Raw genomic sequence first — 24,968 nt, 5'->3', positions numbered from 1 at the left:
TGGGTCCCGAAGGTCGGCCGGGTTGGGTCGGGAAGGTCGGCCGGGTTGGGTCGGGAAGGTCGGCCGGGTTGGGTCGGGTCTCGGCCGGGTTGGGTCGGGAAGGTCGGCCGGGTTGGGTCGGGAAGGTCGGCCGGGTTGGGTCCCGAAGGTCGGCCAGGTTGGGTCCCGAAGGTCGGCCGGGTTGGGTCCCGAAGGTTGGCCGGTTGGTAAAAATGGGTCCCCGGAAAAACAGTTTGAAGAACACTGCTGTAAATGGCAGCGGCCTTAGAAACATTAACATATAGAGGGATCTGGGCGTTCAGGTCCACAGTTTCCTAAAAGTGGCAACACAGGTGGCCAATGTGATTAAGAAGCCATATAATAATAATAATCTTTAGAACATAGAACATAAGAACATAAGAACTAGGAGCAGGAGTAGGCCATCTGGCCCCTCGAGCCTGCTCCGCCATTCAATGAGATCATGGCTGATCTTTTGTGGACTCAGCTCCACTTTCCGGCCCGAACACCATAACCCTTAATCCCTTTATTCTTCAAAAAACTATCTATCTTTACCTTAAAATATCTATCTTTACCTTAAAACATAGAACAGTACAGCACAGAACAGGCCCTTCGGCCCTCGATGTTGTGCCGAGCAATGATCACCCCACTTAAACCGTATACCCGTAACCCAACAATCCCCCCATTAACCTTACACTACGGGCAATTTAGCATGGCCAATCCACCTAACCCGCACATCTTTGGACTGTGGGAGGAAACCGGAGCACCCGGAGGAAACCCACGCACACACGGGGAGGACATGCAGACTCCACACAGACAGTGACCCAGCCGGGAATCGAACCTGGGACCCTGGAGCTGTGAAGCATTGATGCTAACCACCATGCTACCGTGAGTCAGCTTACATTAACACTGCAATTAAGTTACTGTGAAAAGCCCCTAGTCGCCATATTCCGGCGCCTGTTCGGGTACACAGAAGGAGAATTCAGAATGTCCAATACAGCTAACAACACGTCTTTCGGGACTTGTGGAGGAAACCGGAGCACCCGGAGGAAGCCCACGCAGACACGGGGAGAACGTGCAGACTCCGCACAGACAGTGACCCAAGCCGGGAATCGAACCTGGGGCCCTGGTGCTGTGAAGCAACAGTGCTAACTAGGATGCTACCGTGCTTTCCTTCATCAGCCGGGTATTGAGTACAGGAGTTGAGAAATCATGATGCAGCTGTATAAACCCTTGGTTAGGCCGCATTTGGAGTATTGCGTGCAGTTCTGGTCACCATATTATCAGGAAGCTTTGGAGAGAGTACAAAGAAGGTTCACCAGGATGTTGCCTAATATCGAGGGTGTTGGCTATGAGGAGAGGTTGAATAAACTAGGGTTGTTTTTACTGGAAAGACGGAGGCTGAGGGGAGACCTGATAGAGGTCTAAAAAATTATGAGAGGCATAGACAGGGTGGACAGTCAGAGGCTTTGTCCAAGGGTGGAAGTGTCAATTACAAGGGGGCACAGGTTCAAGGTGAGAGGGGGGAGTTTAAGGGAGATGTGGAGGGTAAGGTTTTCACACAGAGAGTGGTGGGTGCCTGGAACGCGCTGCCAGAGGATGTGGTGGAAGCAGCACATCAGCAACATTTAAGAGGCATCTGGATGGGTCCATGAATAGGGAGGAAATAGAGGGATACGGACCGAGTAAGGGCAGAAGGTTTATTTTAGTTTGGGCATCACGATCGGCACAGGCTTGGAGGGCCGAAGGGCCTGTTCCTGTGCTGTACTGTTCTTTGTTCTTTATCTGATTCTAACCCTCACTGGTCAAGAAATTGTAGTTCAATAAAAGGTTAAAAATCTCTGCTGCAGGCGGGTGTTTCCCAGTTAGTTTCTTTCTCAGGGTTGGGATTCAGTCGGGTTCTTCCTTTTCCTTCAGTTTGTGATGATCGTCACTGCAGCCTCACCGAGACAGCAGGGAACCAGCAGCCGAGAGAGGGAGAAACACGGCTCCTAGCGGGAGAAACACGGCTCCCAGCGGGAGAAACACGGCTCCTAGCGGGAGAAACACGGCTCCCAGCGGGAGAAACACGGCTCCTAGCGGGAGAAACACGGCTCCCAGCGGGAGAAACACGGCTCCCAGCGGGAGAAACACGGCTCCCAGCGGGAGAAACACGGCTCCCAGCGGGAGAAACACGGCTCCCAGCGGGAGAAACACGGCTCCTAGCGGGAGAAACACGGCTTCTCTTCCTTCCAGGGTATAGAGATGTTCTCTCTCAATAAAGCGCCTGACAGGAACCATTGTTAGGCAGAACACGGTGCCTGGCCAACCCATTGGCTGCCAAGTTAACAAATTAAACTGAGTTGCTCCAGGCTGCTGGGTGCTGAAAAAACTGAATTCTTCTTTCCCAAACACGAAAGTGTAGAACTGAGCGTTCCAGGAGAGACGCCGATTCCTCCACGTCCTCCACTCAACTTAAAGGTTAATCTCAAATATCCATCATTGAGCCAAACATAATAAAAGTAAAATAAGAGATACATGAACAAGGATAATGAACACAAAACACTCTTACAATGTAAACCATGAGCCAGACATTACTGACCACAACCGAGGTCAGTACTGAGGGAGTGCTGCACTGTCAGAGGGTCAGTACTGAGGGAGTGCTGCACTGTCAGAGGGTCAGTACTGAGGGAGGGCCGCACTGTCAGAGGGTCAGTACTGAGGGAGAGCCGCACTGTCAGAGGGTCAGTACTGAGGGAGGGCCGCACTGTCAGAGGGTCAGTACTGAGGGAGGGCCGCACTGTCAGAGGGTCAGTACTGAGGGAGAGCCGCACTGTCAGAGGGTCAGTACTGAGGGAGTGCCGCACTGTCAGAGGGTCAGTACTGAGGGAGTGCTGCACTGTCAGAGGGTCAGTACTGAGGGAGTGCCGCACTGTCAGAGGGTCAGTACTGAGGGAGTGCTGCACTGTCAGAGGGTCAGTACTGAGGGAGCGCTGCACTGTCAGAGGGTTAGTACTGAGGGAGTGCCGCACTGTCAGAGGGTCAGTACTGAGGGAGCTCGGCACTGTCAGAGGGTCAGTACTGAGGGAGTGCTGCACTGTCAGAGGGTTAGTACTGAGGGAGTGCCGCACTGTCAGAGGGTCAGTACTGAGGGAGCTCGGCACTGTCAGAGGGTCAGTACTGAGGGAGTGCTGCACTGTCAGAGGGTCAGTACTGAGGGAGTGCTGCACTGTCAGAGGGTCAGTACTGAGGGAGTGCTGCACTGTCAGAGGGTCAGTACTGAGGGAATGCCGCACTGTCAGAGGGTCAGTACTGAGGGAGTACCGCACTGTCAGAGGGTCAGTACTGAGGGAGCTCCGCACTGTCAGAGGGTCAGTACTGAGGGAGTGCCGCACTGTCAGAGGGTCAGTACTGAGGGAGTGCTGCACTGTCAGAGGGTCAGCACTTAGGGAGTGCCGCACTGTCAGAGGGTCAGTACTGAGGGAGCTCCGCACTGTCAGAGGGTCAGTACTGAGGGAGTGCCGCACTGTCAGAGGGTCAGTACTGAGGGAGTGCTGCACTGTCAGAGGGTCAGTACTGAGGGAGTGCCGCACTGTCAGAGGGTCAGTACTGAGGGAGTGCTGCACTGTCAGAGGGTCAGCACTGAGGGAGTGCTGCACTGTCAGAGGGTCAGTACTGAGGGAGCTCCGCACTGTCAGAGGGTCAGTACTGAGGGAGTGCCGCACTGTCAGAGGGTCAGTACTGAGGGAGTGCTGCACTGTCAGAGGGTCAGTACTGAGGGAGTGCCGCACTGTCAGAGGGTCAGCACTGAGGGAGTGCTGCAGTGTCAGAGGGTCAGTACTGAGGGAGTGCTGCACTGTCAGAGGGTCAGTACTGAGGGAGTGCTGCACTGCCAGAGGGTCAGTACTGAGGAAGTGCCGCACTGTCAGAGGGTCAGTACTGAGGGAGTGCTGCACTGTCAGAGGGTCAGTACTGAGGGAGTGCCGCACTGTCAGAGGGTCAGTACTGAGGGAGCGCCGCACTGTCAGAGGGTCAGTACTGAGGGAATGCAGCATGTCAGAGGGTCAGTACTGAGGGAGTGCCGCACTGTCAGAGGGTCAGTACTGAGGGAGTGCTGCACTGTCAGAGGGTCAGTACTGAGGGAGTGCTGCACTGTCAGAGGGTCAGTACTGAGGGAGTGCTGCACTGTCAGAGGGTCAGTACTGAGGGAGTGCTGCACTGTCAGAGGGTCAGTACTGAGGGAACGCCGCACTGTCAGAGGGTCAGTACTGAGGGAGTGCCGCACTGTCAGAGGGCTGGACTGAGGGAGTGCTGCACTGTCAGAGGGTCAGTACTGAGGGAGTGCTGCACTGTCAGAGGGTCAGTACTGAGGGAGTGCTGCACTGTCAGAGGGTCAGTACTGAGGGAGTGCTGCACTGTCAGAGGGTCAGTACTGAGGGAACGCCGCACTGTCAGAGGGCTGGACTGAGGGAGTGCTGCACTGTCAGAGGGTCAGTACTGAGGGAGTGCCGCACTGTCAGAGGGTCAGTACTGAGGGAGTGCCGCACTGTCAGAGGGTCAGTACTGAGGGAGTGCTGCACTGTCAGAGGGTCAGTACTGAGGGAGTGCCGCACTGTCAGAGGGTCAGTACTGAGGGAGTGCCGCACTGTCAGAGGGTCGTGAGCTATGTTTTGTGTTGAACAAGTCAGTCCAAATATAATACTGATCCTTCTCTTTCCTCAAGATAATTGTCAGGTTTATTCTCGATTCAGCAACCAATGAAAGCACAGTGGTTAGCACTGTTGCTTCATAGCTACAGGGTCCCAGGTTCGATTCTCGACTCGGCACATTCTCCCCGTGTCTGCGTGGGTTTCCTCCGGGTGCTCCGGTTTCCTCCCACAAGTCCCGAAAGATGTTCTGTTGGGTAATTTGGACATTCTGAATTCCCCTCTGTGACCCGAACAGGCGCTGGAATGTGGCGATGAGGGGATTTTCACAGTAACTTCATTGAAGTGTTAATGACAGCCTACTTGTGACAATAATGAAGATTATTATTAAAATAAACTTTCAGTATTTTGCTGGGCTTAATTGTCCACAATCCTGGGAAGGTCGTTTTGGATCCCTACTCGATTGACAATGTAACAATCAGCTGCGGTTCACTTTCAGGCTCATCCTGCGAGTGGGTTTCATGCTGGGAACTAAATGTTAATCATACTCAACCGTTTCCTCGGTGACTGTGACGATGATGTCCAGTTTCTTACCGTAGTGCGAGAAAATTCAATGCCTCCCCACAGAATGATTCCACTTGCCCCCAGGGCTGCACTTTCTCCAATGCTGTGTATTAAATCTGCCTGAAATAGAAGGGGAGTCAACGAGTCATTGTGTTCATTATAATCCATTCTGTTCTGAGGGGAGGGGATGGTTTGGTTTGGCCATGTGAAGCCACACGCACTAATATTGCTTCTGTCGGGGTGTTTAAATAATGTTCTCACAAGTGTTTACAAATTCAGTAAGGGCCTGTTTAATCAGCTAACCTCACTAATGGATAAAGGCAAGGTTTCAAAAATGATTAATTCCTGGGATGAATGTTGCTGGCTGGGTTATCATTCATTTCCCATCCCTCTCCAGGGAGGGTCACACTGGTGAAGAACCCAAATTGAAGCACGAGAGTTGGTAAATACGGATAGATCTTCAAACCAAAGTGGATGTCACATTGATGCTCTCTGTCTGGAGAAGATGTTTGCTGAGCGAGTGCAGAATGCAAATTTTAAATTGTTTCCCTGTCTTAGTAAATGATACAGGTTTGTTTCAAACACTAGCTTTCGGAGCACTGCTCCTTCCTCTGGTAGGTTCCAGAAACATTTATATAGACAAAGTCAGAGATGCCAGACAATGCTTAGAATGCGAGCATTTGCGGGTAATTAAGACTTTACAGATCCAGAGATAGGGGTAACCCCAGGTTAAAGAGGTGTGAATTGTCTCAAACCAGGACAGTTGGTAGGATTTCGCAAGCACAAGCCAGATGGTGGGGGATGAATGTAATGCGACATGAATCCCAGGTCCCGGTTGAGGCCGTACTCATGTGTGTGGAACTTGGCTCTAAGTTTCTGCTCGGCGATTCTGCGTTGTCGCGTGTCCTGAAGGCCGCCTTGGAGAACACCTACCCGGAGATCAGAGGCTGAATGCCCTTGACTGCTGAAGTGTTCCCCGACTGGAAGGGAACATTCCTGCCTGGACATCGCATGACAATTACCAGGCAGGAATGTTCCCTTCCAGTCGGGGAACACTTCAGCAGTCAAGGGCATTCAGCCTCTGATCTCCGGGTAAGCGTTCTCCAAGGCGGCCTTCAGGACACGCGACAACGCAGAATCGCTGAGCAGAAACTTACAGCCAAGTTCCGCACACATGAGTACGGCCTCAACCGGGCCCTGGGATTCATGTCGCATCCCATTCACCCCCCCACCATCTGGCCTGGGCTTGCGAAACCCTACCAACTGTCCTGGCTTGAGACAATTCACACCTCTTTAACCTGGGATCACCCCTATCTCTGGATCTGTAACGACTTAATCACCTGCAAATGCTCACATTCTAAGCATTGTTGGTATGTTTGAATGTGTCTGTATATATGTTTCTGGAACATACCTCTTCATTCACCCGAGGAAGGAGCAGTGCTCCGAAAGCTAGTGTTTGAAACAAACCTGTTGGACTTTAACCTGATGTTGTAAGACTTCTTACTGTGCTCACCCCAGTCCAACACCGGCATCTCCCCATCATTAGTAAATGATGTCAGAAGCACAGGAATGAGGAAGGATCTTGGCTCAGAAGGTTAGGAAGTAGAATCAGAGATTTAGAACAAAAGGGATCTGACCATGCTGCTGGGGCGAGTTTATAGACTCCTAACAGTAATTATGTAATAATAACTGATAAAGATAAATTAATAATTGTGGGAGACTTTTAGATTCATATTGACTGACAATCAAAATGTCACAGGTGGTCCGGAAGATGAATTTGTACAATCGATTCATGGTGTCCTGATCAAGAGTGTTGTGGGACTAACAAGGGATAATGCTGTTTTACAGCTAGTATTGTTAATTCAGTTTCATTTATTAATCTTAAAGCAAATGATCTTTTGTGGGGAAATTATCAGGATACAATTAGGATGTGTTAGCATCGGGGGATATGAAGGACCATGGGGGTGGCTGGGAGGCATGAGGTGGCATACGTGGCATGGGTAGTACACGAGGTGTGTTTTGGGGGTGAAGGGGTGAGGGATGGACCTCTGCTTTTTGTTTCATTTCTCTGTCTTGTTTAATTCAGCACAGTGCTGATACCCAGAGGCTGACATTCCATCCACTCTGCTCCAACAGCCTCACACCCACTCGGTCCCTCAAACCTGCTCACATTCGATAATATCTTGGATGATCTGACAAGAGTCTCAACTCCACTTTCCTGTCCAAGCCCCCATAACACTAGATTAAGAATAACAATAATCTTTATTACTGTCACAAGTAGGCTTACATTAACACTGCAATGAAGTTACTGTGAAAAGCCCCTAGTTGCCACATTCCAGCGCCTGTTCGGGTACACAGAGGGAGAATTCAGAATGTCCAATTCACCCAACAGCACGTCTTTCGGGACTTGTGGGAGGAAACCGGAGCACCCGGAGGAAACCCACACAGACACGGGGAGAACGTGCAGACTCCGCACAGACAGTGACCCAAGCTGGGAATCGAACCTGGGATCCTGGAGCTTAAGATAACAATGATTATTCCAATGTGCCTGATTTGGTGAGGGTTAAAGGTCGGTTGGCTGTGGGAATGTTGGATGTAAATCTGAGAGGGTGCTCAGATTGAACGGAAGCAAAACAGATGACAGGAAGTAGAAAAGTAGCAAGTAGGTGGAAGCACAGAAAGTGAAGGCAAACATCAAATATGATCAGAGTAGAATAAAGTTTAAACAACAACGCAGAGGACACTCTATCCAAATTCAAGCAACATTCGTTATAGGATAAATGATTTGAAGGCCCAATTTGCCACCCACAGTCCAAAGATGGGCAGGTTAGGTAGGTTCAGTCATGTCAAAACTGATAGTTGGTGTCCAAAGGATAGGTGGAGTTACTGGGTTACTGGGTTACTGGGTTACTGGGTTACTGGGTTACTGGGTTACTGGGTTACTGGGTTACGAGGACAGATTGGGGAGGATAGGGGTGGGTAGGGTGTTCATTTGGAGGATTATTGCAGACACGATGGGCTAAAACACCTCCTTCTGCAGTGAAGGAATTCTATGATTCTGTTCTATTAATGAGAGCGAAATAGATATAATTTATTTGCCGGAGACCGGGTGACAGGGTGTCCGAGTCTGGAAATAGAATGTTCATGAATATTTGTCATTTAGGAAGGACAGCACTCCCTCAGTACTGACCCTCTGACAGTGCGGCACTCCCTCAGTACTGACCCTCTGACAGTGCGGCACTCCCCCAGTACTGACCCTCTGACAGTACGGCACTCCCTCAGTACTGACCCTCTGGCAGGGCAGCGCTCCCTCAGTACTGACCCTCTGACAGTCCGGCACTCCCTCAGTACTGACCCTCTGACAGGGCAGCGCTCCCTCAGTACTGACCCTCTGACAGTGCGGCACTCCCCCAGTACTGACCCTCTGACAGTGCAGCACTCCCTAAGTACTGACCCTCTGACAGTGCAGCACTCCCTCAGTACTGACCCTCTGACAGTGCGGCACTCCCTCAGCACTGACCCTCTGACAGTGTGGCACTCCCTGAGTACTGACCCTCTGACAGTGCGGCACTCCCACAGTACTGACCCTCTGACAGTGCAGCACTCCCTCAGTACTGACCCTCTGACAGTGCGGCACTCCCTCAGTACTGACCCTCCGACAGTGCGGCGCTCCCTCAGTACTGACCCTCTGACAGTGCAGCACTCCCTCAGTACTGACCCTCTGACAGTGCGGCACTCCCTCAGTACTGACCCTCTGACAGTGTGGCACTCCCTGAGTACTGACCCTCTGACAGTGCGGCACTCCCACAGTACTGACCCTCTGACAGTGCAGCACTCCCTCAGTACTGACCCTCTGACAGTGCGGCACTCCCTCAGTACTGACCCTCTGACAGTGCAGCACTCCCTCAGTACTGACCCTCTGACAGTGCGGCACTCCCTCAGTGCTGACCCTCTGACAGTGCAGCACTCCCTCAGTACTGACCCTCTGACAGTGCGGCACTCCCTCAGTACTGACCCTCTGACAGTGCAGCACTCCCTCAGTACTGACCCTCTGACAGTGCGGCACTCCCTCAGTACTGACCCTCTGACAGTGGAGCACTCCCTCAGTACTGACCCTCTGACAGTGCAGCACTCCCTCAGTACTGACCCTCTGACAGTGCAGCGCTCCCTCAGTACTGACCCTCTGACAGTGTGGCATCCCTCAGTACTGGCCCTCTGACAGTGCAGCGCTCCCTCAGTACTGACCCTCTGACAGTGCAGCACTCCCTCAGTACTGACCCTCTGACAGTGCGGCACTCCCTCAGTACTGACCCTCTGACAGTGCGGCACTCCCTCAGTACTGACCCTCTGACACTGCAGCGCTCTCTCAGCACTGACCCTCTGACAGTGCAGCGCTCCCTCAGCACTGACCCTCTGACAGTGCAGCACTCCCTCAGTACTGACCCTCTGACAGTGCGGCACTCCCTCAGTACTGACCCTCTGACAGTGCAGCACTCCCTCAGTACTGACCCTCTGACTGTGCGGCACTCCCTCAGTACTGACCCTCTGACACTGCGGCACTCCCTCAGTACTGACCCTCTGACAGTGCAGCACTCCCTCAGTACTGACCCTCTGACAGTGCAGCACTCCCTCAGTACTGACCCTCTGACAGTGCAGCACTCCCTCAGTACTGACCCTCTGACTGTGCGGCACTCCCTCAGTACTGACCCTCTGACAGTGTGGCACTCCCTCAGTACTGACCCTCTGACAGTGCGGCGCTCCCTCAGTACTGACCCTCTGACAGTGTGGCACTCCCTCAGTACTGACCCTCTGACAGTGCAGCACTCCCTCAGTACTGACCCTCTGACAGTGCAGCACTCCCTCAGTACTGACCCTCTGACTGTGCGGCACTCCCTCAGTACTGACCCTCTGACAGTGCAGCACTCCCTCAGTACTGACCCTCTGACAGTGCGACACTCCCTCAGTACTGACCCTCTGACAGTGCAGCACTCCCTCAGTACTGACCCTCTGACAGTGCGGCGCTCCCTCAGCACTGACCCTCTGACAGTGTGGCACTCCCTCAGTACTGACCCTCTGACAGTGCAGCACTCCCTCAGTACTATATTTGAACATTAGCCTGGAATGTGTGATTTCTTGACTGCAGGTTTTCTGATGCCTTTCGATGGGGGCACCTGTTGGCTCCACTTATCCAGAGTTGTCACCTAATCTGGGCTGTGTGTTATGAGCTCAGGAGATACAGCCATTGTCCCTGGCAGTAAATAGTTTGTGGGATTGAATACATCTCGTTCTCCATTTACTCACTGAAGCCGACGTCATCAGAAAGATTCTGTAAACAGGTTTTGTCACAGCTCAGATCCTCCGTCAGTGATGGGCATCCTGGGCTGGTGTGACTGCCGCAGGATGGGCCCTCCCTCTTGCGTCTCCATGGACCGCAAGATTGAAATCGGGATCGTTCACTTAACATGACTCCATGAATAAGATTAAATACATTTTATACACACTTCAGATTTCATCATGAGTTACGGAAAATGATTCAACTATTTATATATTCACAGAACAGTCATCAAATGGCAAAAACAATATAAATATTTACGCTTTGGACACAGAGAGGCTGTCACACTAAATGTGAGTAATCGGCACACTCCTCACTTCACTCGCCCTCGCTTTACGTGTGAATCATTCAGTTAAATCGGGGGGAAAACCTACCGGATTGTAAATCAGTGGAATTTGGCAATGCTACGCATGGGTAACAATCAACAAAATGTCCAACCAGGCTGTGCTCGGAACTCAGATGGGCCGCAGGATTCTGGAGAACTGCATGTAGCTGTTTGAACTCTTGTTAAAGATGTTTCACCCACCTGTGTCATTGGTTTGAAGGTGTAAGCATAGTGGGATCTGGTGTAAACAAAGACAGGCAACGCATATTTCGATGTGGTCATCAGTGACACACGCATGGCCTCTTGTACCCTCGCTCTCACAAATTGCTTCCCTTGTTCTGAAGATTTTAAAATTTCTTCCATGTAGATGGAGGGGTAGAGAGCTTTACTCTTCTCCCAGAGCCAGCGGAGCCCATCATTCCGTCCAAACTCAACCTTTGGGCACTTCCCATCATAATGTGAAAAGTTGTTTTTGTAATGGTAATTGTAACAGTCTGGGAACAGGTAGTAACCCCACAATGCTTGGGGCCTCCTCATGTGAGCCACACTCAGAGTCTGACCCATGAAGTTTGATGCTGCCGTGTCAAACTCCCATTTTGCCTGTTTCAAGATTCGAGCAGGAGACCAGTGAGGGTACTTGGCTTGGACCAGCTCCATGGACTTTTCCCGATAGATACTTTTACTGCCCCAATTCCGTACCCACTGGGGTCTCCACTCCTCCCAGTCAATGATCGCCAGACCTCTGTAGGAACTGGATGGCAAATACCTCTTAATGTCGGCCTCCATCTTTTTAATGTGTCCAGTCAGGCTTGTGTTCTGAGGCATGCCTCCATTCACTGCGTGACCTTTATCATAGTGAGGATATTTGCCAAATCGTTCAATGTAGAATATCGTGATATTCCCTCCCATAAAAACCTCATTCTGATTGGTTACTATGTTAAAGTCGTTTAGATGAAGGTCAACTCCTCGGTGAGTCTTGCATTTCCCAGTTGGAATGTTCCAAATGACCATGAATGGCTGGTTGTCCATTAAAGGGGGCATGGACTGCTTGGTGGATTGACCCTGGGCTGGGTGTAGTATGAAGAGGAGACACAGGGCTGTACTGAAGATTCCACTGCTGGCTGGACTGACGGACAAACCGCTCTGACCACACTGGTAACCGGCTCCATACCAGGTAACATCCATTGGTCATTTGTCCAATCTGTGACCAACATCAAAGTTATTAGTTTGTATCTCGGCAACAAGCAACTGGTGACAGGTAACAAAGTAATAAACTGTGACTACACAGTTACCATGGTTACACAAGGTCAAGGGCTCAATCCCAGCAGTTATGGTCCAGAAATGGCATCAAAATATGAAACATAAAGAATGTAAACATTTGACAGTTTGAGTGTGAAATAGAGATTGACCAATTAGCTCGTGGAGAAGAATCTCAACATCAACCAACGCAATGTACCATAGCCCAGTCAGTCACCAAGCAAATAACACACCCCTCACATATACAATATACCATACCCCAGTCAATCGCCAATCGTGGATCCTGTTTTTGGGATCCTTAAGGGGGAGGTGGAGCAGCCCCAAGTCGTGGTCCACATAGGTCCCAACGACATAGGTAGGAAAAGGGATAGGGATGTAAGGCAGGAATTCAGGGAGCTAAGGTGGAAATTTAGATCTAGGACAAACAGAGTTATTATCTCTGGGTTGTTACCCGTGCCACGTGCTAGCGAGATGAGGAATAGGGAGAGAGAGCAGTTGAACACGTGGCTACAGGGATGGTGCAGGAGGGAGGGTTTCAGATTCCTGGATAATTAGGGCTCATTCTGGGGTAGGTGGGACCTCTACAAACGGGATGGTCTACACCTGGACCAGAGGGGTACCAATATCCTGGGGGGGTGGTTTGCTAATGCTCTTCAGGAGGGTTTAAACTAGTTCAGCGGGGGATTGGGAACCTGAATTGTAGCTCCAGTATACAGGAGGTTGAGAGTAGTGAGGTCATGAGTAAGGTTTCAAGGTTGCAGGAGTGTACCGGCAGGCAGGAAGGTGGTGTGTTGTTACTCGTGTCTTAATAAAGCTCGTAGTCTCAAGTGTGGAGAAGATGCTTTATTGTGAGTTCGTTCAGTTTCCAGAGCTCGACCTAGAACTACCTTCCAGTGCTAACTACCAGCTTTGCTTGCTGTGTGTCCTGCTTACCAGCCCGCCTGCTGTGAAGAGTGTCTTGTGTATGTGTTGCTCCAAGTTCTGCCCTCAGTGAAGTGTGTCCTCACTTCCTGTCCTGATCTATTTATATGGCTCTCCCGTGCTCCCTCTAGTGGTTGCTCAGTTGTGTTGCATCTGGTTAACTTGTGATCACCACATCCCCCTTTTTCTCTTAACATATTTTCTGTACATCGTTAAAGAAAATTGTACATCCTGTCCCGGTGTATTTGTAGCTCTCCCTCTGGTGTTTGCTCAGTTGTTTTGTATCTAGTAAATCTACGATCACCCCATCCCCCTTTTTCTCTTTACATATTTGCTGTACATCGTTAAAGAAAATTATAGAAAACAGTTACTTATGATATGCGTATCTATACAGGTGATGGTGCTATTGCATACTGTACAAAGCCAATGTAGTTATATGTCCAATCTCAATAAAACATTTATGAGTCCAAACTTGATGAATTTGTTCAGAGCTTTTTTTTCTTTTTTTTTTTGTTGTTGTTGATGACGTGGTGATATTGATATTGCCAGTCCGCTGTGAATGTTGTTGGTGTTCCTTGTTATTTTAAGTACCCAATGCATCATCCCGAGGTGTTTGCATGGTCACATCACTGATGTTGACTGGCATGGACTTTTTTCTGTGCTTGTGGTGTTGATTTATTGTCTCATCCGCCTTGGATGCTGGCGTGCTTGCTCGTTCTGGAGCAGACGTGTGTTTATGCGATTCGTCGTCATCCCATGACATGTTTGTGGTCTTGTCATCGTTTTGCCATGCGCTGTGGCATTGTCCGTCATGTGCCAAGTAGTGCCATTGTGTACAAGTCGTTGTTTCATTGCTGTTGTCTCTGTCGTTCCTGTTTTTCTTTGCCGTACTTGTTGTTGTTTTTGTCGTTTCTGTCTTTGGTGTTGTCGCTATCTTTGTTCCTGACTTTGTTGTTTTCGTTGCCGTTCTTGTTGTTGTTTTTGTTTCTGTCGTTGTCGCTGTCTTGGTGCCTGACTTTGGTGTTTGTCTTGTCGCGCTTCATGTTGCTTTTGTTCTTGCTGTTGTCGTTCTCGTTTCTGCTGTGCTTCTTGCTATTGTTGTTGGTCTTGTCGCGCTTCATGTTGTTTTTGTTCTTGCCGTGTTTCTTTTGACTTTTGTTTTTTTTGTTATCCTCTACGAGTGTCCCGAGTGGATAATTTGAGTCATTTAGCATGCCGTCTCGCGAGTGGTGCGAATGATCTGATGTTGCATCGGTGCAGGTGACATCAATCAGTTGTGGAGAATTGGATTCCGCATCTTTGCTTTCTTGGTGCTCCTCTTCCGGAGTCAAAGTCTTCTCGATTACATTTGACGCGGTGTCTGTGGACTCTTGCCGCTCCTCTTCTGGAGTCAATACCTCCATGATTACAATTGACGTGGTGTCTGTGGACTCTCGGCGCTCCTCTTCTGGAGTTAAAATCTTCATGATTTCTGTTGATGTTATCTCACTGGACTCCAGGTGCTCCTCTTCTGGAGTCAAAATCTGCATGGTTTCTTTTTGTTTGGTGTCTCTGGACTCCAGGTGCTCCTCTTCTGGAGTCAAAATCTGCATGTTTTCTTCTGGCTTGGTCTCTCTGGACTCCAGGTGCTCCTCGTCTGGAGTCAGAATCTGCATGGTTTCTTTTGGCTTGGTCTCTCTGGACTCCAGGTGCTCCTCTTCTGGAGTCAAAATCTGCATGTTTTCTTTCGGCATCGTCGCTCTGGACTGTTGGGTGGCCCGACTCTGTGCTTCTGTACAGACAAGCTGAGAACTGTCAGTCTCGCTGTGATCCTGTACGTCGAGTGCGATCACCTTGTTACTGTTTTCGCTCTGTGCGTCGGTACAGACAAGCTGAGAACTGTCAGTCTCGCTGTGATCCTGTACGTCGAGTGTGATCATCTTGTCACTGTCTTCGCATGCAGTGGGTAGAGGTGCATTGTCTTCTTCTTGTTCATGTGAGCTTGTTAGACTTTCATAGTCTGCTTGTGGTTGCTCAGATACTGCGGGTTGACCTTCATGGTCTTGTGCATGCATGGTGTCAGTGGTGAGATGTACGTTGTCTTCTTCTTGTTCCTGTGAGCTTGGTAGACTGTCATAGTCTGCTTGCGGTTGCTCAGATACTGCGGGTTTACCTGCATGGTCTTGTTCATGCATGGTGTTCGCCAGGGAGTGTTTGCTTGCATCCCTTTTGGAGTCTTCCATTACTCGCACTGTGGAGCCTGTCATCACTCGCTCTGTGGAGTCTTCCTGTGCTCTCTGTGTGGCGTCGTCTTCGTCTTGGGTATTGCTGTCATCCAATGTATCGACGAGCTGCCATGGTCTCATGGTGTTGGATTCATCTACCATGAGTAGAGTCGTGTTGAGCTTTGCAACGGTGTCGCTGATGCTGTGATCAGCATGTCCAAATAACTCCTCCATGTCTGAGTAGTATTCCTTGATAGCCATTTCATCTTCGTTGGCTTCTTCTACCACGAGTTGATTCGTGTTGAAGTTTGCGACCGTGTCGCTGATGCTGTGAGAAGCATATCCGACTGACTCAGCTGTGTCTGAGTAGTATTCTTCGAAAAACAAATCATCTTTTGTTGTTTCGGAATTCTTTTTGTTCTCTTCACTTTGGGTGGTGCAGACTGCTTTTTTCAGGGTGTTGTGCAAGTTGTTTTTAACTGTTGGTGTAAGTTCAGGCGTTTTTCTGTGTTCTGAGGCAAGAAAATTTGTGTTTACCACTTTAAGTGTCTTATTTTCAATTTTCGGGCATTTCCCTTTTAAGTGGGCGTGGTCGGGATGCTCAGACGTCATGACGTCACGCGCAGGAATGCATTGCGCATGCGCAAATCGGCCTTCCTCCTTCACTGTGCGGTTTTGTTTCCATTGCGCATGCGCGGTGTGCGCATGCGCATTACGATCCGCGACCAAAACTTCTTTTGACTGCGCATGCGCGGCTTGCGCATGCGCATAACGATCGGCACCGCGATATTTTTTGAACTGCGCATGCGCGGCTTCCGGTTCCGGCGCATGCGCAGACGCCATTTGTAGTTCTTTGCTTACCGGAGACTGCAAAATGTGCTCCGACGCCATTTTTTGCCGTTTTTCGCGGATTTCAGCGATTTTACTGTCCCACCAGGACTGCAAAATTCGTAAGTGATCTTCTCTTCCCGATTTGGACAGGGTTTCAGCCTTTTGGCTTTGTGAGAAATTCTTTTTATTTCTTCTTTTTGATCTGTACTTTTCATTCGCGATTTCTTGCTCTTTTGGTGATTTTTTAAGTTTTGCATCACTCAGTCTCTGTGCAGGTTGGACTGTGAGCATGTCTTGCTGTTCAAATTTCTCACAGTACTCTTCAAATTTGTTTAGTGCCGTTTGTAAACTGTTTCTGTCTTCACCTTTTGAGTATTTAAATCCATTATAAACTTTCCAAGCTTCATTTCCTTCGATGAGGATTGCTATTTTAATTTCGTCTGAGGCTGCTGCTGCATCATATGCTATGATAGCGAAATTGAACATTTGTTTAAACCTTTCCCAGACACTTCTTACTTTTCCAGTCGTGTCCAGGTGAAGTGGGAATCCAAGGCACATCCTCTCATCAGCAATGTCTTCCCAAGTCGAATGTCCAGCAGCAGATCTCCATGCCATTCTTGGTTGAGATTTCCATGCCATTTTTTTTTTTGTTTTCTGTATCTGCAGCTGAGTTGTCCTGTCATAAGCGTCTGAAATCACTCCTGGGTACCATGTGTTGTTACTCGTGTCTTAATAAAGCTCGTAGTCTCAAGTGTGGAGAAGATGCTTTATTGTGAGTTCGTTCAGTTTCCAGAGCTCGACCTAGAACTACCTTCCAGTGCTAACTACCAGCTTTGCTTGCTGTGTGTCCTGCTTACCAGCCCGCCTGCTGTGAAGAGTGTCTTGTGTATGTGTTGCTCCAAGTTCTGCCCTCAGTGAAGTGTGTCCTCACTTCCTGTCCTGATCTATTTATATGGCTCTCCCGTGCTCCCTCTAGTGGTTGCTCAGTTGTGTTGCATCTGGTTAACTTGTGATCACCACAGGTGGTTTAAAATGTGTCTTCTTCAATGCCAGGAGCATCCGGAATAAGGTGGGTGAACTTGCAGCATGAGTTGGTACCTGGGACTTCGATGTTGTGGCCATTTTGGAGACATGGATAGAGCAGGGACAGGAATGGTTGTTGCAGGTTCTGAGTTTGAGATATTTCAGTAAGCTCAGGGAAGGTGGTAAAAGAGGGGGAGGGGTGGCATTTTTAGTCAAGGGCAGAATTACGGTGGCAGAAAGGATGTTTGATGAGGACTCGTCTACTGAGGTAGTATGGGCTGAGTTAAGAAACAGGAAAGGAGAGGTCACCCTGTTGGGAGTTTTCTATAGGCCACCGAAAAGTTCCAGAGATGTAGAGGAAAGGATTGCAAAGATGATTCTGGATAGGAGCGAAAGCAACAGGGTAGTTGTTATGGGGGACTTTAACTTTCCAAATATTGACTGGAAACGCTATAGTTCGAGTACTTTAGATGGGTCCGTTTTTGTCCAATGTGTGCAGGAGGGTTTCCTGACACAGTATGTAGATAGGCCAACAAGAGGCAAGGCCATACTGGATTTGGTACTGGGTAATGAACCAGAACAGGTGCTCGATTTGGAGGTAGGTGAGCAATTTGGTGATAGTGACCACAATTCAGTTACGTTTACTTTAGCGATGGAAAGGGGTAGGTATATACCGCAGGGCAAGAGTTATAGCTGGGGAAGCAAGACTTAGGATGTATAGAATGGGGAAGGAAACTGCAGGGGATGGGCACAATTGAAATGTGGAGCTCATTCAAGGAACAGCTACTGCGTGTCCTTGATAAGTATGTACCTGTCAGGCAGGGAGGAAGTGGTCGAACGAGGCAACCGTGGTTTACTGAAGTAGTTGAATCACTTGTCAAGAGGAAGGAGGCTTATGTAAAGATGAGACGTGATGGTTCAGTTAGGGCGCTCGAGAGTTACAAGTTAGCTAGGAAGGACCTAAAGAGCGAGTGAAGAAGAGCCAGGAGGGGACATGAGAAGGCTTTGGCAGGTAGGATCAAGGATAACCCTAAAGCTTTCTATAGGTATGTCAGGAATAAAAGAATGACTAGGGTAAGAGTAGGGCCAATCAAGGACAGTCGTGGGAAGTTGTGCGTGGAGTCCGAGGAGATAGGAGGTGCTAATGGAATATTTTTCGTCAGTATTCACACAGGAAAAAGACAATGTTGTCGAGGAGAATACTGAGATTCAGGCTACTAGACTAGTAGGGCTTTAGGTTCATAAGGAGGAGGTGTTAGCAATTCTGGAAAGTGTGAAAATAGATAAGTCCCCTGAGCTGGATGGGATTTATCCTAGGATTCTCTGGGAAGCTAGGGAGGAGATTGCTGAGCCTTTGGCTTTGATCTTTATGTCGTCATTGTCTACAGGAATAGTGCCAGAAGACTGGAGGCTAGCAAATGTTCAAGAAGGGGAGTAGAGACAACCCCGGTAACTATGGACCAGTGAGCCTTACGTCTGTTGTGGGCAAAGTCTTGGAAAGGTTTATAAGACATAGGATTTATAATCATCTAGAAAGGAATAATTTGATTAGGGATAGTCAACACGGTTTTGTGAAGAGTAGGTCGTGTCTCACAAACCTTATTGAGTTCTTTGAGAAGGTGACCAAACAGGTGGACGAGGGTAAAGCAGTTGATGTGGTGTATATGGATTTCAGTAAAGCGTTTGCTGATGTTCCCCATGGTCGGCTATTGCAGAAAATACGGAGGCATGGGATTCAGGGTGATTTAGCAGTTTGGATCAGAAATTGGCTCGTTGTAAGAAGACAGAGGGTGGTGGTTGATGGGAAATGTTCAGCCTGGAGTTCAGTTACTAGTGGTGTACCACAAGGATCTGTTTTGGGGCCGCTACTCTTTGTCATTTTTATAAATGACCTGGAGGAGGGCGTAGAAGGATGGGTGAGTAAATTTGCAGATGACACTAAAGTCGGTGGAGTTGTGGACAGTGCAGAAGGATGTTACAAGTTACAGAGGGACATAGATAAGCTGTAGAGCTGGGCTGAGAGGTGGCAAATGGAGTTTAATGCAGAAAAGTGTGAGGTGATTCATTTTGGAAGGAGTAACAGGAAGACAGAGTACTGGGCTAATGGTAAGATTCTTGGTAGTGTGGATGAACAGAGAGATCTCGGTGTCCATGTACATAGATCCCTGAAAGTTGCCACCCAGGTTGAGAGGGTTGTTAAGGCATACAGTCTGTTAGCTTTCATTGGCAGAGGGATTGAGTTTCAGAGCCATGAGATCATGTTGCAGCTGTACAAAACTCTGGTGCGGCCGCATTTGGAGTATTGCGTACAGTTCTGGTCGCCGCATTATAGGAAGGATGTGGAAGCATTGGAAAGGGTACAGAAGAGATTTACCAGGATGTTGCCTGGTATGGAGGGAAGATCTTATGAGGAAAGGCTGAGGGACTTGAGGCTGTTTTCATTAGAGAGAAGAAGGTTAAGAGATGACTTAATTGAGGCATACAAGATGATCAGAGGATTAGATAGGGTGGACAGTGAGAGCCTATTTCCTCGGATGGTGATGGTTAGCACGAGGGGACATAGCTTTAAATTGAGGGGAGATAGATATAGGACAGATGTCAGAGGTAGGTTCTTTACTTAGAGAGTAGTAAGGGCGTGGAATGCCCTGCCTGCAACAGTAGTGGACTCGCCAACATTAAGGGCATTTAAATGGTCATTGGATAAACATATGGATGGTAAGGGAATAGTGTCGATGAGCTTTAGAGGGGTTTCACAGGTCGGCGCAACATCGAGGGTCGAAGGGCCTGTACTGCGCTGTAATGTTCTATGTTCTATTTACTATGTTATTTTATGCCATGGTGCTGTAGGTAAATCAGATATTTGTATAGGTTCTCTTGTTTGCTTGCAACGATGCGTCTGGCATGTGTCACAACAATGGACCATCCTGTCAATATATAAGAACATAAAAACTAGGAGCAGGAGTAGGCCATCTGGCCCCTCGAGCCTGCTCTGCCATTCAATGAGATCATGGCTGATCTTTTGTGGACTCAGCTCCACTTTTCGGCCTGAACACCATCACCCTTCATCCCTTTTTTCTTCAAAAAACTGTCTATCTTTACCTTAAAAACATTTAATGAAGGAGCCTCAACTGCTTCACTGGGCAAGGAATTCCATAGATTCACAACCCTTTGGGTGAAGAAGTTCCTCCTAAACTCAGTCCTAAATCTACTTCCCCTTATTTTGAGACTATGTCCCCTAGTTCTGCTTTCACCCGCCAGTGGAAACAACCTGCCCGCATCTATCCTATCTATTCCCTTCATAATTTTAAATGTTTCTATAAGATCCCCCTCATCCTTCTAAATTCCAATGAGTACAGTCCCAGTCTACTCAACCTCTCCTCATAATCCAACCCCTTCAGCTCTGGGATTAACCTAGTGAATCTCCTCTGCACACCCTCCAGTGCCAGTACGTCCTTTCTCAAGTAAGGAGACCAAAACTGAACACAATACTCCAGGTGTGGCCTCACTAACACCTTATACACTTGCAACATAACCTCCCTAGTCTTAAACTCCATCCCTCTAGCAATGAAGGACAAAATTCCATTTGCCTTCTTAATCACCTGTTGCACCTGTAACCCAACTTTCTGTGACTCATGCACTAGCACACCCAAGTCTCTCTGAACAGCGGCATGCTTTAATATTTTATCGTTTAAATAATAATCCCGTTTGCTGTTATTCCTACCAAAATGGATAACCTCACATTTGTCAACATTGTATTCCAGCTGCCAGACCCTAGCCAATTCACTTAACCTATCCAAATCCCTCTGCAGACTTCCAGTATCCTCTGCACTTTTCGCTTTACCACTCATCTTAGTGTCATCTGCAAACTTGGACACATTGCCCTTGGTCCCCAACTCCAAATCATCTATGTAAATTGTGAACAATTGTGGGCCCAACACGGATCCCTGAGGGACACCACTAGCTACTGATCTCCAACCAGAGAAACACCCATTAATCCCTATTGCTTTCTATTAATTAACCAATCCTCTATCCATGCTACTACTTTACCCTTAATGCCATGCATCTTTATCTTATGCAGCAACCTTTTGTGTGGCACCTTGTCAAAGGCTTTCTGGAAATCCAGATATACCACATCAATTGGCTCCCCGTTATCTACTGCACTGGTAATGTCCTCAAAAAATTCCACTAAATTAGTTAGGCACGACCTGCCCTTTACGAACCCATGCTGCGTCTGTCCAATAGGACAATTTCTATCCAGATGCCTCGCTATTTCTACCTTGATGATAGATTCCAGCATCTTCCCTATTACCGAAGTTAAACTCACTGGCCTATAATTTCCTGCTTTCTGCCTACCTCCTTTTTTAAACAGTGCTGTCACGTTTGCTAATTTCCAATCCACTGGGACCACCCCAGAGTCTAGTGAATTTTGGTAAATCATCACTAGTGCATCTGCAATTTCCCTAGCCATCTCTTTTAGCACTCTGGGATGCATTCCATCAGGGCCAGGAGACTTGTCTACCTTTAGCCCCATTAGCTTGCCCATCACTACCTCCTTAGTGATAACAATCCTCTCAAGGTCCTCACCTGTCATAGCCTCATTTCTATCAGTCGCTGGCATGTTATTTGTGTCTTCCACTGTGAAGACCGACCCAAAAAACCTGTTCAGTTCCTCAGCCATTTCCTCAGCTCCCATTATTAAATCTCCCTTCTCTCCCGGACAGGCGTGGAATGTGGCGACTAGGGGCTTTTCACAGTAACTTCATTGAAGCCTACTCGTGACAATAAGCGATTTTCATTTCATTTTTCATTTCCTCTAAAGGACCAATATTTACCTTAGCCACTCTTTTTTGTTTTATATTTTATTAATTTGATGAGGCACTGTGGAGCATGCCCCAGTCCCAGGGGGTTGTGGGAGCTGAGAGGTATGGGGGGGGGGGGGGGGGGGGGGGGGGGGGAGAATGGGGGAATGGGGAATATGGGGCGGGGAAATCAGGTGTCTGGTGCAAACTCCCTTGAGTGGCTGTTGACCTTCTTGCGGATCTGGGTAGCCGGTTCTCCTGCTCACGTTCCCCGGGCTGACGGGCCGCTGCCATTTTACCCCAGGTGCAGGTGACTTTCCTGTGGCTGACCCTCTGGGACTGCCGGGGGGGCCTCCACCGCACCTAGCAGTTATCCCAGGTTGGCATCGCCATAGCCTGGGGCTGTCTCCATGCCATCACGGCTGTGGGCGGAGTGGGATTGGCAGCGCGCAGGAGCAGATTAACTGCTGCTGTCACTGGTTAGCGGGGGGGGGGGGGGGGGGGGTGTGAGCACAGTCCCGGCCAATCAGCTGGTGAGCCTGCTTTACGGCGTGATTCCAGTGGGACCTCATTTTAAAAATAAATTTAGATAACCCAATTATTTTTTTCCCCGTTTAGTGTGGCCAATCCACCTACCCTGCACATCTTTGGGTTGTGGGCGTGAGACCCACGCAGACACGGGGAGAATGGGCAAACTCCACACGGCCAGTGACCCAGAGCCGGGATCGAACCTGGGACCTCGGCGCCGTGAGGCAGCAGTGCTAACCACTCTGCCACATGCCACCCCCGTGAGGCAGCAGTGCTAACCACTCTGCCACGTCCCACCATGTGAGGCAGCAGTGCTAACCACTCTGCCACATGCCACCCCCGTGAGGCAGCAGTGCTAACCACTCTGCCACGTCCCACCACGTGAGGCAGCAGTGCTAACCACTGTGCTGCCCCAAATGATCCGTGGGGCCTCATTAAGTGGTCCAATGAATGTTTTATCACATTGACAGCCTCACCAGGCCAGGGGCCACCCTCCACTATCCCTCGCCACCAGGGGCCCCCCTCCACCCTCCACTATCCCTCACCACCAGGGACCACCCTCCACTATCCCTCGCCACCAGGGGCCACCCTCCACTATCCCTCACCAGGCCAGGGGCCCCCCTCCACTATCCCTCACCACCAGGGGCCCCTCCTCCACTATCCCTCACCAGGCCAGGGGCCACCCTCCACTATCCCTCACCAGGCCAGGGGCCACCCTCCACTATCCCTCACCAGGCCAGGGGCCACCCTCCACTATCCCTCACCACCAGGGGCCACCCTCCACTATCCCTCACCACCAGGGGCCCCCCCTCCACTATCCCTCGCCACCAGGGGCCCCCCTCCACCCTCCACTATCCCTCGCCACCAGGGACCACCCTCCACTATCCCTCGCCACCAGGGGCCACCCTCCACCCTCCACTATCCCTCGCCACCAGGGACCACCCTCCACTATCCCTCACCACCAGGGGCCACCCTCCACTATCCCTCGCCACCAGGGACCACCCTCCACTATCCCTCACCAGGCCAGGGGCCACCCTCCACTATCCCTCACCAGGCCAGGAGCCACCCTCCACTATCCCTCACCACCAGGGGCCACCCTCCACTATCCCTCGCCACCAGGGACCACCCTCCACTATCCCTCACCACCAGGGGCCACCCTCCACTATCCCTCACCACCAGGGGCCACCCTCCACTATCCCTCGCCACCAGGGGCCACCCTCCACTATCCCTCGCCACCAGGGGCCACCCTGGACTCTGGATAAGGGGTTAAACATTAGAACTGACACAAGGGGAAATTTCTTCATCAAAAGATTTGCGAGTCTTTGGAATTGTCTATCCCAGAGTTTTGTGGAAGCTCCGGCATTGTGTGTATTCAGGATTGAGACTGACAGATTTTGGAGACTAAAGTGAATTGTGGGATATGGCGATAAGGTAGAAAAGTGGAACATAGGAACAGGAGACCATTCACCCCATCAAGCATCCTGGGCCGTTCAATTTCACCATGTATTTCAATGCCACTTTCCCACATTATCCCCATATCCCTTCACATCATTAGTCTCCAGTGGTTAGCACTGCTGCCTTACAGCTCTAGGGTCCTAGGTTCAATTCCCCGCTGGGTCACTGTCTGTGCGGAGTCTGCACGTTCTCCCTGTGTCTGCGTGGGTTTCCTCCGGGTGCTCCGGTTTCCTCCTACAGTCCAAAGATGTGCAGCTTAGATGGATTGGCCGAGATAAATTGTCCCTTAGTGACCAAAGGTTAGGTGGGGTTACTGAGTTACAGGATAGGGCGGAGGCATTGGCTTCCGTAGGGTTCCCTTTTGAGGGCCGGTGCAGACCCAATAGGACTGGCTTCCTTCTGCACTGTACATTCTATGAATTCAATCTTGAACATACTCAAAGACTGAGCCTGCACAGCCTCTGGGGCTGAGACGTACAGGAATTCCTCCTCACCTCGGTCTTGAATGGCCAAAGCCTTATCCTGACCCAGGGGTTGACGTAGACTATCAGCAATGATTTTTTATTTTTTTTTAAAATTTAGATTACCCAATTATTTTTTCCAATTAAGGGGCAATTTAGCGTGTCCAATCCACCTACCCTGCACATCTTTGGGTTGTGGGGGTGAAACCCACGCAGACACGGGGAGAATGTGCAAACTCCACACGGACAGTGACCCAGAGCCGGGATTGAACCTGGGACCTCAGCGCCGTGAGGTGGTTGTGCTAACCACTACTATCAGCAATGTGACAGGTGGAGCTGGATTGAGGGGCTGAATGATCTCCTGCTCCCATTGCTGCTGTAGTTACAACAAGTTCACTCAGTGCAAAGCAGAGATTCTACCCAAGCCCCGCCCTTCCTGGTGCATGTGACTATTCATAACATTGAGATGCTGGAATTTAAAAAGGGCAAACTATTTGATTGATTAATAATTTATGTCAAAATTGTGATGAGCAGTTTGAAGTGGCTCTTTAATTTTGGAGTTGGTTACACGCTGGGGCCTGCAGTGATTGGCTGGTTCCCAATGACTTTCAGCTGGACAGCTCCAGCTCTCCCTGTGCTGAGTTAC

At 49.6% G+C, this 24,968-nt stretch overlaps 1 protein-coding gene across 1 annotated transcript; it reads right to left on the bottom strand.

Annotated features, from left to right (window-relative positions):
* Positions 1-5,153: 5,153 nt before the first annotated feature.
* Positions 5,154-12,028, bottom strand: LOC119973621 (hyaluronidase-4-like). The gene is made up of 2 exons (XM_038812002.1): positions 11,045-12,028; positions 5,154-5,306 (listed from the first exon to the last, which is right to left on the bottom strand). The coding sequence occupies exons 1-2, from the start codon at positions 12,026-12,028 to the stop codon at positions 5,154-5,156; spliced, it is 1,137 nt and encodes a 378-aa protein (XP_038667930.1).
* Between the last annotated feature and the right edge of the window lie 12,940 nt (positions 12,029-24,968).

The sequence above is a fragment of the Scyliorhinus canicula genome, chromosome 11 (genome assembly GCF_902713615.1).
Source record: "Scyliorhinus canicula chromosome 11, sScyCan1.1, whole genome shotgun sequence".
Taxonomy (NCBI): Eukaryota; Metazoa; Chordata; class Chondrichthyes; order Carcharhiniformes; family Scyliorhinidae; genus Scyliorhinus; species Scyliorhinus canicula.
The sequence above is the reverse complement of the archived record's forward strand: the minus strand, read 5'-3'. Positions and strand labels throughout refer to the sequence as shown.

Excerpts from the sequence above, each read along its gene's own strand:
- LOC119973621 (XM_038812002.1), bottom strand. The coding sequence starts at position 12,028 with ATGGATGTTACCTGGTATGGAGCCGGTTACCAGTGTGGTCAGAGCGGT. Across the intron at positions 5,307-11,044 it reads CCTTCAAACCAATGACACAG|GCAGATTTAATACACAGCAT; the intron begins GTGGGTGAAACA and ends CTTCTATTTCAG.